General features: G+C 48.3%; 1 protein-coding gene across 5 annotated transcripts; it reads right to left on the bottom strand.

Moving 5' to 3' along the window:
- Positions 1-763: 763 nt before the first annotated feature.
- KMO (kynurenine 3-monooxygenase) lies at positions 764-12,064 on the bottom strand. Of its 5 annotated transcripts, none has more exons than XR_014948454.1 (15): positions 11,911-12,064; positions 10,325-10,394; positions 7,493-7,590; positions 6,457-6,546; positions 5,856-5,904; positions 5,028-5,115; positions 4,215-4,386; positions 3,692-3,763; positions 3,102-3,223; positions 2,385-2,497; positions 2,083-2,140; positions 1,921-2,003; positions 1,739-1,840; positions 1,602-1,661; positions 764-1,515 (listed from the first exon to the last, which is right to left on the bottom strand). XR_014948454.1 is itself a non-coding variant. In XM_015867805.3 (15 exons), the coding sequence occupies exons 1-15, from the start codon at positions 11,962-11,964 to the stop codon at positions 1,342-1,344; spliced, it is 1,440 nt and encodes a 479-aa protein (XP_015723291.1). In that variant the 5' UTR covers positions 11,965-12,064; the 3' UTR covers positions 764-1,341. The 5 variants fall into 5 exon arrangements, 4 of the variants coding, with proteins under 4 accessions (XP_015723291.1, XP_015723292.1, XP_015723293.1 ...); XM_015867805.3 differs by having other exon boundaries at positions 2,385-2,532; XM_015867806.3 differs by lacking the exon at positions 3,692-3,763 and having other exon boundaries at positions 2,385-2,532.
- Between the last annotated feature and the right edge of the window lie 452 nt (positions 12,065-12,516).

Genomic DNA, 12,516 nt, shown 5'->3' with positions numbered 1-12,516 from the left:
GTGGCGGCAGGTATTACTTCTGGTGTAAGCTGTGTAGTACAAACACAAATGTGTACATGCTTAGCAGGACAATTAGAGAAACTGAACGAAGGACTCAGGCATAGAGATCCAGACTGTTCCAAAAGGAAGTATGACCAGTAATTGAATTAGACAGAAGCATGTGTTAGGGCATGCACAAAAGCCAAGGAGGAAATAGGTGAGCTGCGAGGACCCTTCAAGGCCCTTCTGTCTTTCTTTAGCCCAAAGGCCTGGTGGCAGTGTCTCTGGAGATCTGCCTGCAGCAGTATTCAGGCAGTGACCCCGAACATCTTCTCAAGAATAAATATATTGTATTTTCCTTGACTTGGGGAAATGAAGTGAGTTGATTTTCAACTAAGAACCTTCCTGGTACTGTTTCAAAATCACAAGTAGATCATGTTCCCAAGTTCACCTGACCTACAGCGTGTGTGAGCAGAGCACACACTTGGAGCACACTACCCAGCATATACACATGAGCTGGTGTGTGCCCACACCTGTGAGCTGAGACACAACACTCTTTACAGTGGCTTAGAGACCTCACCTTGTGAGGAGCACTGGAGGTAAGGAAGTCAGGGTGCACGAGCTTACTTGCATAACACTCAGGCAGCAAGGGAGTTAAAATAAATGTGTCTTAATGGAAAAGCAAAACAACCCCAACAACAACAACAAAAGTACGGGGGAGATGTGGGGAATGTAAGTTTCACACACCATTTTTGAACAGAAATTGTAGGAAAAGAAGCGTATGTATTTTTTCAAAGTATGCAATATCCTCTGATTTATTGAGGCAGAAACATCAGCGCTGAGACAGAGTTATGTTCCTTCAACAGATATATGTTACTAAGCTGCTTCATAGAGTTATGTTCCTTCAACAGATATATGTTACTAAGCTGCTTCATAAGGAGAAATTTAAGAGGAGGAACTAGCAAAGATAGTCTACTTCCAAAGGCACGTGAGCAGGATAAAAGTGGGGAGGCAGGGGATCCTGATATAAGTCAGCCATACTGGCACAGTCCCAGTGCAGACTGAGAAGCCCCAGGTGATCCCAACTGTCCTTCTGGCTAGAGGCTGCAGTGTCCCCATTACTGTACACAAACCCCATGCCCAGCCCATGAAATGCAGCATCACTCGAGGCACAAAGCAGCTTAAATTAGGCAGAGATGCACATGAGCCCCTGCAGAGGCTCGGCCCTAGTGAGTTCCTCTCCCCGGGGGGCAGGGGACAGAAGGGCTGCAGGAGCTGACAACCACATCCCAACAGAGAGAAAAGTCTCCAAGCTGAACCAACAGTCTGTGCCTTCACTTTTAGTGCCTCCAGAACCTTCTGTTACATTTGTGCCACTTGAATGCTGAAAGGAAAATTTCCAATGTTCCTGATGTAATGGCACCAGCCCCACAAGTTTGGTATGAAGAAGCACCAGTCCCGTGTCAGTCTCTTCACAAGCAGGTAGGTGCCACCCAGCCCTGCTGCCCCCATGATGAAGAGTCCTCGATTAATTATCTGAGTGCAAAGAGAAATCTCAGCATTGTCAGGAGTTTGCAGCACAAAGCAGGGCTGTTGTGCAGGATGTGGGGCTCTTGGCTTACCTTTTCCTGCCATTTCCAGCGCTGAAGTACCTCGTGGTAGCGAATTCTGCTGAATGTCACCTGGGGAGATTGCATGAGCAGGTGAGGGAGCAGCTCATGGTGGGCTAAAACCACAGGAAACAAAGCTCCAGCCTTACCATTGTGTACAGTGGGATGATAGTAGAAGGCATGAGGGTGTGGAGGAGGTTGTTGATCCGCTTCCGGAAAATGAACCATGTCGAATTTACGTGCTCTCGCATCTGCAACACAGAAATCATCACCAGCCCGAAGGAGGATGGATGCTGCTGCACTAACAGCCCCTTATGTGCCAGTCACCCACCTCTACATAGTTGTACATAGCTAAATCTGAGATGGCATGGTCATCGGGCACCCTCAGCCTGGAGAACTCAGGGAGGCAGGCACCTGGGGAAAGAAAGCAGCTGGTGGTAGGCAGCTGCCCAGCAGGGCCTCCAGCTTCTGGGGGCTGGGCTGTGCCACTCACCCAGGTCATTGTGAAACTGGTCCATTAACTCATCAAAGACCAGGCAATCCTCAAAGCCCTGGGGGGGAATACTGGATGTTAAATAGGCAGCAGGAGTCAGACATTCACAAGAAATGCCCTCAGGGATCCTGAACTAATGTAGCTGTTAGCACCCCTGGTGTCCCATATCCCACTGAGCACAGAGAGCCTCCAGGCCCGGCTGCCAGGGATCTTGCGGGGTAACAGTAGGAACTGGCATTTCCAGCAGCCTGGGGCTCCCATTGTGTGGGGACTGAATGACACAGGGCAAGCTGTGAACTTACTGCGTTCATGCCCTGTCCATAGAAAGGCACAACAGCATGAGCAGCATCTCCCATCAGCACACAGCGGTTAGAGAGGTGGTAGGAGGAGCACTTCACAGATATCATGGCCTGGGCTGGCAGCAGAAAGAAATCGTGCTTCAGCTCCTGCCTTCAGGCAAAACAAGAGATACTTCATTTGATGGGACCACAAGAGACAGGGAGAGCAAACCATGCCACATCCAAGCTTCCTAGCCAGGGCCATAGGTACTGTTTGCTCACACAAACACAACTCTCAGCTCTAGTGGATCCACTTTCCTCACCCAGACCTAAGACCACAACCATGGCTTACAAACCCCTAATCCATCTTAGGACTTAAAAAACCTCGACAGTAATATAAGGGCAGTGGGAGGTGATCTGTGTTTTGCTCCCCACAGTGGCAGGACCTGGGTTGCACCTCAAAGGTACAGAGTAGTACTGGAGTGCAACTTAACCACAGACCACTGCAGGCTGTATTCTGCTGCTGAGTCTGTTACCCCATAGAAGAAGCAGTGCAGACCCTGGTCTCCTTGGTCCCCCACTCTTACAGGCCATAAAGAGCCACCTAGCAGTGAACACAGGCAGCTGGCCTGCCAGCTTAAGGGGAGTCTGGGTCACTTGAAGACCTCGTGGGGGACCAGCATGTTCCTCGGCATGTTGCCACCATATTGAGGAGCAAGAAGGGGCACTGGGCACACTTACTCTCCGATGAGGGGGATGGAGTCTGGGAAGTAGGTCTGGAAAAAATCCAGTACTTGCTCGCCAGTCTTGAGCTTCTCAAATTCCTCAAAGGGCATGAAGAGGGTGCAGGTGAAAGACTTGTCCTGTCAGCCAGGGAAAAAGTTTAGAAAGAAGTCCAGAGGCCATGAAAACACTTGACACGTGGATCAGCAGCTTAATGCCCAGCCTGCTGCCCATCTGGCTATTGCAGTGATACTCCTGTGTAGTGAGCTCTAGAATCCAGCCACCCCATGTCCCATGGGGTGCTGTAGCACAGAGCAGAAAGAACAACAGCCAGACCTTGGGATTCCTGTCTCTGGTTTGCATTCCCAGACCTAGGTTTTCTGGGGCCTTAGGTGGGTGAGGCAAGAGAGAAGCAGCTTGGGCACTTGCTCAGCTCTGTGGGGCAGGGCTAGCTCTGGGATTGCTGCCTAGGCTGTAGGAACTCCTGGCTCAGACTGCAGGTCCCTCTGGGCTCCTCTCAAAGCCCAAGCTGTGAAGTTGGCAGCATAGCCAGCTCATCCCCACAGGCTCCATCCCAGCCCCAAGGAACCATGACCATGGGTTATCACCATATTGGGCAGCGCAATCATCATGAATGTGTTTCTTGGCCAGATGTGGAGATAGTTTGGTTCCATGGCAAACTGAAAGAGAAAGAAAATCACCTTGGATCCCTGGCCCATCCTACTTGGCTTCTCCAGCCTAGCCTCAAGTTCTCTCCACACTGGCAGATCGATTCCTGTTCTGTGTATCAGAAGACTTCAGGGCCTCAAGTACTATGGTGAGAAACAGAGCAAGAGCAGGGCAGATTGGAAAAAATCTGCTGGTTTGTGATTGCTGCTGTCCACACAAATGTGTTCCCATAACCCCCAGGACCTCTCAGAGCTAAAATGAACGCCAGTGTTCTGGAGGAGCCTCTTGGGATTTCACAGCCTGGCCCCACTATTGAAAGAGAAACTCCCAAACTAATCTTTCCTTGAAAGGTTTGAATCCCAGGGAGAATAGAATGAGAAGAAAGTTCCTAGAGACACTGTAAGAAGTGACAGGGCATCACACTCAAGGAGGCTGTGGTAGACCCGGGTCAGGCCCACTTACATCTCCATCCCTGGGAGGGATGGTCAGCTCCATGTAGCCATGAGGGATGTACTCATGGCTGTAGTTGAAGCACGTTTGCCTCATGAACTGCTTTCTGACTGTCGAGAAGGCTCCATCACATCCCACGATGAGATCATAGGTGTCTTCCAGAGGCAGCTGGCCAGACCTGGAACTGTGAGAGTCACTTAGAACAGCCCTGCCATAAATCCCAGACCAATCTGTCATCCCAGAGCCTCCCTTTTGCAATTTACTGCAAAAACACCTTGGTCACTGGCACCCTTCTGAATCTCCTAGGATATGGGGAGAAAGGCTTTCACTGAAGGCTCAGAATCAGAGTAATTTTTCTGCAGATTGCCAAATACGTAATTCTGCCAGACCTAACCAAGCACTCAGAAGGAACAGTTGGTGTAACAATGCTCTTGTGTAGAGCCTCCATCTCCAGGTAGATGGGGTAGTATGGCCAGAACTCAACACAACTGCAAACCAAGGTCTTTTTCTGCTCTTCCTAGTGAGCAATCTGATCCTGAAAGCCCGTGCTTTCAAAGACTGGCATGTTTACTTCCTGCACAGGTCAGCAGGCTTGTGGCTCACCTATTGCCAGCCTGCTGGGTTGGGCGAGTTACTTCAGCTTTTTCAGCCTCCCTGAGAACCCCACTTTGATCCCTCTGCTTTCCAAAGCTCATGCCAAGTTTTGTCTATCCCACAATATCACACTAGTTTTGAACTGAGATTGCTCAATTGTTTGAGGTTTTATGAGTTATTAAGCAGAAATAATAAGACACAGCACTTTACCCAGGCTTGTAAAGGGGTTACCTTTTAATGGTTAGTGTCCCCAACTCTGCATTGCACTCTATTAGCTTGTGTCCGAAGTACAGGTTAGTGTTGGAGTACTTCTCAGCAGCTGCGAAAAGACAACTACAAGTAGAGGCTTGTGCTGACAAAGAATCCCTGAATTACAGGGACTTTTGCCATCACCATATCAGACTGTTGTGCTAAGCAGTGGCAGGCAAGTAAGAGCACAGTAGGACAGTGTTTCATTTAGTCTGGTTAACCTGGGGGTATCTGCACCCAAAGAGAGGCCTCGGGGTCAATATCTGAAAATACTTTTGCTGCGGAGAAACAGCACAGGAGGAGAAAAGGAAGCACCAGCCAAAGCTACAGCAACACTAGACATCATAGGTCTGCAACAAAAGCATGGCCATGGAGATGGACTTTGTACATTTTTGTAAACAGAAAGGACAGTTCTTCCTGCACTCAGCTGAGGATTTGTTGTTTTTGCCTCTCTGCAGAGCAGGTAACTAACAACAGAACAAACAACAGACCTTCACCTCTGTGGCCTGGAACACATCTACCTTGTTTCTGCTCATTTCTCAACTACTGTTTGCTCTTCTGTGAATGTTGGGAGACAGTGCTGAGCAATGGAGACTCAGACAGGACAAGCACAGCATTTCACTGAATGTGCTACTGCTGCTTTCTTCTTAATAACACAGCTGGTTTGCATGTGCACTTTCTGAGAGCCAGCTTGTGCAGAACTCACAGGCAGAGAGAGGCTCAAAGGCACTTAGTTGAAGTCTACCACTCATCAGTCAAACCTTACAATCTTAGTAAGTAGGGAATATAAGCATTTGCAAACGTGCTTACCTGTTAACAGCTCTCTGTTTAAGTTTGCTCTGTCCACGGAGAGAATGTACTGTAAAACACAAAAAATGGAGCTCAGAAACAATTTCTGAAGGGCACTTTGCACAGCAAGGGGAGTGCACCACCTCCTCAGAACATCCCAGTAACAGCTACAGTGAAACCGAGTGGCAGCTTGCAGTTCCCTCTCTGTTCACAGCATCACAGAAATGAGTGTGTGCAGGGTCAGTAACCAAGGGAGGAAACCAAAATGAGACTGGCAAAGCAGCACTGTGGAGATGATTGTACTTGAGACCAGCTTATAGAGAGGAAGGAGAATCAAGATCCATGTTTGCCAGTAAATGACAGATCTCTACAGCATGATTTAGATGCATGGACAGCCACATCAGGCTAAGCATGGCAGGTCTGATGATTTATGAAGTAAATTCTGTGTGTTTTCATAGGACAGAGAGAGAGGAAATCCTGACATGAAGGTAACCTCATTTCTTCCCAGTATGCTGCTGTGCCCACCTTGGAAGACGTACCTGTCCATCACAGAGTACAGAAATGCTCAGAGATCTCTTGTGCTTTATGAAGAACTACAAAAACAGCAGCACAAGACCAGTACCTGATTCTTCTTGCCATAAGGGATAGAGTACTTCTTCCCCAGTAGTGTGTGTATTCTCCGTGCATGCATGGGGATGCCTTTAGACACAATCTGGAATAGAAGGGAAGAAAATCCAGTTTTCCCACTGAAAGTGAGCTGCCAAGGTACAAGACACAACCCACCAAATGCCTCCCTCCAAACACGATGCTCTGAGCATGGTGGGACAATGTCTGCTGTGCTCTGTCTCTGGCTTTGCACAACTATCCATATTGGTGGAAAGAAATTAGCAGGCCTGTGGGCCTCAAGTCATTACATTTTACTGAAGGTAAATGCTGCAGGATGGGCATCCCTTTCATCACATCCTTCTGGCACTTTAGCTCTTGTGGGAGGCTGCCTGCATCTGCCCTCTTCACTCTCATCCTGCAGGGGTGAGGAGATGTTGGTGCTGGAGGAGTTCTCTTTGTAGGGAAGCCACACACAGAACTTGGATGCCTGGAGCAGCTGGCACTCTCTGTCACTGGGAGCAGAAGAGAGGCCGTCCATCTCCAGCTGAAGTTAGCAGCATCTCAAGCATAGAGATGATCCAAGGGTGGAGGCACCTCTCCTATGAAGACAGGCTGAAGGAACTGGGCTTGTTCAGCCTGGAGAAGAGAAGGCTGTGGGCAGACCTGATTGTGGCCTTCCATTATTTCAAGGGAGTTTAAAAACATGAGGAAAACCATCTTTATACACAAGTAGATAGTGATAGGACCAGGGGGAATGGCTTTAAACTAAAGGAGGAGGATTTAGGTTGGATGTCATGGGGAAGTTTGTTACTGAGAGAGTGGTGAGGTGCTGGAACAGGCTGCCCAGAGAGGCTGTGGATGCTCCATCCCTGGAGGTGTTTAAGGCTGGGTTGAATGGGGCCCTAGACAATCTGATCTAGTACTTGACCTAGCAGCTGACAACCCTGCCTATGGCAGGTGGATTGGATCTTAATAATCCCTTGAGTTCCCTTCCAACCCAAGCCATTCTGTGATTCTACAGTTCTATAATTCCACAGAAGCAGTGAGGGTACCTGCTCTTCCAGCCCCACAGCCTGCAGGGCCTGGCGTCCTCTGTATGACAGGGCCAAGTTAATACTTCTGCCACGGGCAAAGCTGGACACACGGATATCTGTGAGGAAAGAGACGTTGGCTGCACAAATCCCTCCAGCATGGGCTGCATTGCCCCAAAATCAGTTGGTGGGTGGTGGTGAGTCTCCTGCCATCCACCATCCCCCAGCTGAGACCAGCTTGGCAGTATTTGGCTGAGAAACTTGGCTCTGAGAAGTTCCTGCCACATATGCGGATGACACCAAGCTGGGAGGTAGTGTAGACTTGCCTGAGGGTAGGGAGACCCTTCAGATGTAAGCTGGGCTGAGGTGAATGGGATGAGGTTCAATAAGGCCAAGTGCCAGGTCCTGCACTTTGGCCACAATAACCCCATACAGCACTACAGGCTTGGGGCAGAGTGGCTGGATGACTGTGAAGAGGAAAGGGACCTGGGGGTGTTGGTCAATGCTGGGCTGAACATGAGCCAACAGTGTGCCCAGGTGGCCAAGAAGGCCAATGGCTTCCTGGCCTGAACTAGAAACAGTGTGGCCAGCAGGAGCAGGGAGGTGATCATCCCTCTGTACTCAGCTCAGGTGAAGATGCACCTTGAGTACTGTGTTCAGTTTTGGACCCCTCACTACAAGAAAGACATTGAGATCCTGTAACATACATGTCCAGAGAAGGGCAACGAAACTGGCGAGGAGTCTGGAGCACAAGTCTTATGGGGCAGGGCTGAGGAACTGCTGTTGTTCAGTGTGGAGGAGGCTCAGGGGAGACCTGACTGCACTCTACAGCTTCCTGAAGGGATGCTGTGATGAGGAGGGGTTGTGATGCCTCTTCTCTCAGGCAACAAATAGGATCCAACAAAATGGCTGCAAGTTGTACCAAGGGAGATTTAGATTAGACATAAGGAGAAACTTTTTTTCTCAGACAGGGGTCAGGCACTGGAATGGCTGCCAGGGAGGTGGTGGAGTAGCCATCCCTGGCACTGTTCAAGAGGTGTCTGGATGAGGAGCTACGAGATACATTTTAGTGGCTTGTGATGGGAGAACAGTTGGACTGGATGGTCTTGTAGGTCCTATCCACCTTTGTGATTCTATGATTCTTTATGAGATGTTGCTTTCTGTGCCATCCACCTAGATTTTGCTCAGAATCCCCTGGCCATCCTGCCAGCGCACGTTGCAGGGCCTTGTCCCAGTCTCAAGACGTGTGCCATCTCAGCAAGATCCACAGGTCCCAAGACTGAGCAGAGGGGTAAGGTTCACTTGCCTTGAAGGCAGGTAGGAACACTCATAGAGCTCTCTTGCATGGGATGGAGGCATTCTGGCAATGGTAACTGCTTGGTGCTTCAGTAGCAGCAGAAGAGGATGGACATGCTGTGCTGCTTCCAGTATTCCAAGGGCAACAACGGTTATGTCCTTGTAGCAACAGCTGAATGCAGCTTTCTTCAGTTCATTTAACCACAGGCTTCCTGGACCCGTGAATCTTCTAGCACATACAGCGTCTGGCAGAAAGCCGGAAGGACCATTTCCTTTTGTTCTGAACTCACAGTGTGCTGGTTTCACTTGAGGCTGTCTGATGTTTCTGCCAGAAAAAGCTGCAAGCAGCCTCTTGTGCGCAGGTCTGCAACACACTATGCTGTAGGCACACTTCGTCTGGTCGTATGAACTAGGACATTTCAGACCATGTCCACACACAGTGCTGCAGAAGTGCTCTGCTGCTGCTTATTCCTCCAGCACTTGTAGTAACTCCTGTTTGCCAGGTCCTCTTGCTACAGCTAGATCTCAGAGCAGGAAACGTGCTGCTCACTATTTCTCCCATGACTACACCCCAACTACCACCTTCAGCTTTCCCCATATGCCAGTCCTCAACCCCCCAGACACAAGCAACAGTGAAGAGCATGAAGAAATAATCTAGAGAAGGACCACGCTTCTCTGACAGCTTAGGAACTCACTTCAGGAAACAGCCATGGCTAACACATGCTACTTGCTGCTGCAGGCAATGCCAGCACTGTATCCACTCGCCCCAAGCATCATCTGGGGCCTTTTCAGCAAGGTATTCCAGCTTCTGAACATGAGTTGTGGTGTTTCACCTCCTTTGACAGCATCTTCTAACTAGCAAATACAAGCACTACCACAATGACAGGCAGACATCTCTGTGCTCCGCAAGTAGTCACATTTCTGTGTTCCAGGGAAGATCACTCTGAGAAATGGAAATGCTCTGATGAGTGCCTCTTGTGAGCTGTCATGCTTACCAAAGTGGGTTTTCCTTACTAGTAGTTCCCGAACTTGCAGCTTTCTTCCAGTGCCTTGCTGCTATCCATCCTTGCAGGTGAGGACAACCCTCTTGCTGGCAAGCCACTGACAAGACAGCCCTTCTGGCTGCAGTCACTGCCATTGTCACCTCCCACCTTTAAACCCAAACAGCAATGCTGCAGCATTAACCGCATTTATTCCCAAGGAGTCTTGTCTCAATGCCACCATGCCAGTATTCTTAATGCAGAATTTCTGAAGTTTTGAAAGATGAGAATTTGAATCAATCTTTCCATCTTTAAGCCAAGGACATAAAAATGGGCATAATTTTAGTAGCTGAAGAGTGGGTTCTCTCCACACAAGGCAATGCATTTCTAATAAGCTCTTTCCCCCAAAACCATAGGAACTAAAGAGTGCAAGAATGAAAGGAATATTCTGAAAGTGACATCTTCACTTTCAGAATTCTGCTCTCTCTGCAGTTTCACTGAGGTCATTCAGCACCGTTTGGCTTCTTGAAGAACCGTTACTAGCAAAATCAAGCTGTGATGTTCATGCTGCTCTTACCTTCTCTGGCTTCATAAACATCAACATGGAAACCTCGTTTTGCAAAGAAACACGCGTTTAATGCACCCACCTAAAAGAGAAGATGGAAATGACAGATGACGTTTTAGAACACTACCAAAATGCTTCTCCTTCCCATTAGAAAACCACAACTGAGAGAACAGCTCAGAAGATGCAAGGTAACCCTTTGACCAAGAGCTGCAGAGGACTTCTTCCTGAAGAGAGGAACTTTGCAGAGCCCCCAGGGATCACCTCAAAAGTTACTCCGCACATCTCATTATATGAAGTCATACCAGGTGCAGGACTTGTTAACATTCATCAGTAATTGTGCAAAACTAATCCCTTCAACCAGGGGCAGCAGAAGCTGCTACAGGCATGCTCCTTGCTCCTCTCCTGTCTATAGGTATGGCTATAAGGAACATGGTTTAGTGATGGGACTCAATAGGTTGGGATGGCAGCTGACTTGATGATCTTCAAGGTCTTTTCCAACCTAAGTGGTTCAGCAATTCTGCATTTATCTTCTAATTCAGGCTGCTGAAACATTCACCAGGAAAAATGGGGGAAAAAGAAGCTGCACCTGTTTAAAATCAAGGTGCTACCTTTAAAAGGTCAGCGCATACTCCATTTTTCACTCAAATGCGTACTTTCTTTTTGTTTTTAATTTCTATCAGAATAATCAGAACCACAGACTCTGAGTCTTCCTCTTATTCCAGCAGCCAGGGGAGCAAGAAGCTAACAGACAAAATGTTAGATGGGAGCTTTGGGAGCTGTCATTTAAAGACAGATGGCCCTGCAGACAGCAATGGAACAAATGTGGTCCCAAATGAACGTGGAAAAATGAAGGCATTTTCTCTTACGTTTACATTTACCAAGTCTCAGTCCTCATAAGGCATTTCACATTAGTGATTTGGTTAAAACCAGAAACAGCTAAAGTAATGGAAGAGCCAGTAGCTGATCTTGCTTAAAGTGCCCAGAGATGGCAGAATCCAACTTGAGTGTTTTCCCCCCTAAAAAACTTCCACTCCTTCACAGGAAAGAAAAGAGGAGTATCCAGAAGTGCACTGTTTTTCTATCCTGGTACAAATACAATGCTTGAAGAAAGGATGTATTTGGTGAGCCTTTGGGTCTCTGCAGTATCTCAGCAGCAAAGCTTTCCCTCAGAGAAGATCCCCTCTCTTGGTACAAAGTCCCAGCTGTGCAAATAAGACCTGCTATCTCCTACAGTGAGAATATAACTGGATGATAACACCTACCATCTGGCAGAAGAATAGTATTAAGAAAAACAGGGTTAAAAGGAGCACTGAACTCAGGGGAGAAGATACTATTTCGTTAATCTGCAGAGCAAATCGGTTAATGAGCTACAAACAAGCAAGCACTGTACAAAGGGAAAGGCAAAGCAGGCAAGCAACTAGGCTGCATTTTTCCTTGCCCACAGCTAGGAAGCAAGGCCTGGCTGTCTGCAGTGCACAAAGAAGCCTTCTTGCACTGGAGCTGCCTTTCCAGAGACCTTCATGTTCAACCTCAGCCCTGCTGAGCAGCCATCCCCCCACTTCCCAGCAATCAAACAGTAGGAAAACTGCATTTCCTACCAGGCCCCCTCCAACAATGGCAACTTTTTTCCCCTGGACGTTGCTGGACTCCATCACTGTGACAGCAGGCTCGGAGCAGCAGGCAGGCTGGTGTCCTCTCACTGTCACTGTGCTGTGCTCACCAAAAGGAGGGAGGGTGGCTGAGTCAGGACTGGGCTCTTCTTTCCTAGTTAATATTAAAGCTCAGCTCCCACCTCAGGCTGCAAGAGCACCAGCCTGGCTGGCCAGCAGATGTGCTACCCTGGTATGAATGTGGGCCATTCAGCATATCCTCTTGAAAACAGAGAAGCAATTCTGCAGTCTTCAGGTGTCTCATAAAATGCAACTTTCTTTTCAGAACACAGACAGCATTAACTTCCAGCAGTGACAGTTATTATGTAGAAACATTACCAGTTAACTCTTGGACTCCTGGGGATAACACAGTGATGTACAGTCATGTCACTAAAGCTGGTCTTATAAAACTGCCTCTTAGACGTCTGGGCCAGGGCTGCACAAGCAGCCTTAGCAATGGTTTGCAACTTTGATTCTTTCTGGGGAGCCAGTCCAGTAATGGATGGAGTACCCTAAGGAGTGAATACTGGATCTGGTCTTCTGTAACATGTTCAT

This window comes from Coturnix japonica, chromosome 7 (assembly GCF_054131305.1).
Source record: "Coturnix japonica strain WE chromosome 7, WE-NBRP24, whole genome shotgun sequence".
Lineage (NCBI taxonomy): Eukaryota > Metazoa > Chordata > Aves > Galliformes > Phasianidae > Coturnix > Coturnix japonica.
The sequence above is the reverse complement of the archived record's forward strand: the minus strand, read 5'-3'. Positions and strand labels throughout refer to the sequence as shown.